This window comes from Carlito syrichta, unplaced genomic scaffold, assembly GCF_000164805.1.
Source record: "Carlito syrichta isolate Samal-C Ts95f unplaced genomic scaffold, Tarsius_syrichta-2.0.1 Scaffold304681, whole genome shotgun sequence".
Classification (NCBI taxonomy): Eukaryota; Metazoa; Chordata; class Mammalia; order Primates; family Tarsiidae; genus Carlito; species Carlito syrichta.
Window position 1 is genome coordinate 132,013 of NW_007248777.1, and position 1,671 is coordinate 133,683.

The 1,671-nt window shown below is 62.2% G+C and overlaps 1 protein-coding gene across 1 annotated transcript in view; it reads left to right on the plus strand.

Annotated features, from left to right (window-relative positions):
• Positions 1-1,671, plus strand: part of RIPOR3 (RIPOR family member 3) — a 28,507-nt gene that overhangs the window by 11,801 nt on the left and 15,035 nt on the right. Inside the window, 2 exon segments of the mRNA XM_008060630.1 lie at positions 1,335-1,358; positions 1,588-1,641. Of these exon segments, the coding sequence (XP_008058821.1) occupies positions 1,335-1,358; positions 1,588-1,641 (78 nt within the window).

Below are 1,671 nucleotides of genomic sequence, written 5' to 3' on the forward strand. Positions count from 1 at the left end.
GGACACCCAGGCTACCCTCCCCCTGGACGCCCCCTCCCCATCTCCTCCCCACCCCGTTTAACCCTGGAGGTCAGCCTCCTTTCTTTCTGGTTTCTCTCCCTGGTCACATCATCCTGTCAGTAGCTCTGGGCCAGCCATTGTCTTATAGAGACCACCGCTGTCTCCCGCTGTGACTCCTCCCCAGGGGGTCTCCAGCCTCGGAAATCCCTCCAGGCTCTGGAGTCAGAGACTCTCACCTCCATGCCAACAGCAGCCTGTTGCGCAATGTTTTCTTTATGAGTCGGGGTCTCACGCTGTCGCCCAGGCTGGAGTGCAGCGGCATGACCACAGGTCATTCCAGCCTCGACCTGCTGGGCTCAGGCCATCCTCCCGCCTCAGCCTCCCGAGTAGCCGAGGCTACAGGCGCCCCTCACCATGCCCAGCTAATTATTTTTCGGTAGAGACGAAGTCTCGCTCTGTTGCCCAGCCTGGTCTCCAACTCCTGGGCTCAAGCAGTCCTCCTGCCTCGGCCTCCCAGAGTGCTGGAATCACAGGCATGAGCCACCACGCCGGCCTGTTGTTGGACCACGTTTATTGGCCTCCGTATGGTCCAAGGCCTTGGCACTGCAGTGAGAGTTCCGTAGCCACTCCGAATTCTGGCCCTGGCAGGTTGAACGTCACAGGCGGGTACAGCAGCTGTCTGTCATGGGCCGCTTCACGGCTCCCCTTATTCTAGAAGTAACTCTAAGGCAGGCCAGTGTACAGAGGCGCGGGTGTTTTAGACGTCCCGACCCGCCAAGCCTGAAATATTTCCTCCCTAGCCCTTGAGAGACTGACAGAAAGGCTTGCCCACCCTGACCATATGCTTCTGTGTTGGCCGCAGCCTGGCCCCTGGCGTGAGTGGGCCAGTCCTGGGTGGGCCCCGGGTGGCTTGGATGGAGTTGGGAGTTCACATTTCCTGAGGCTTGAACTCCTGGGGGGGCGTCTGCCCCGCCCCTCCCCTCAAGTTTGTTTGATCGCGGCTGTAGCCACCCTGGAACCATCAAGTCACCAGATCCCGTCTGTGGCGTGCCTGCCGCACCCTTTACTCCTCCGAGCAGCCCTGGGGGGTGGGCACCACCCCTGCCCAGCTTTACACCCAAGGGAACGGAGCCCCAGAGAGGCAGAGTGACTTGCCTGGGACCCACGGCAGGGAGAGCCTGAGCTAGGCAAGGAACGGCCTCCCCCAGCATTGGCCGTGGCCTGGACATTGGCACACTTGGGAAGAAGCAGGGCTTTTGCCCTTGACTCTGAGTTCGGATGCCCGGGACAGAGCCTCCCGGGCTCTGCCACCTTCTCTCCGCTTCCTCCCACAGGCTTTCTATTACGACCTGGACAAGGTGAGTCCGTGAACTCGGCACGGAGGGCTGGGCCCGGCTGGATGGGAAGACGTCTGCCGCGCCGCGGCTGTCCCGTGGGCGGAATGCCTGGGCTTCCTCCCATTTAGGAGGGGGTAAACTGAGCCTCGGACAGGGGGCTGGCTGGGCTCTGGGCCTGCGCTCTACATTAGGGTGGTGGCTGGCGGGACCCAGGCCACGTTCAAAGCACCTGCCCTTTTCCCGGGAGAAGCAAACGCGCTCCGTGGAAAGGCACGTCCGCAAGATGGAGTTTCACATCAGCAAGGTGAGCGGCTCCCGGGCGGCACGAGGGCGG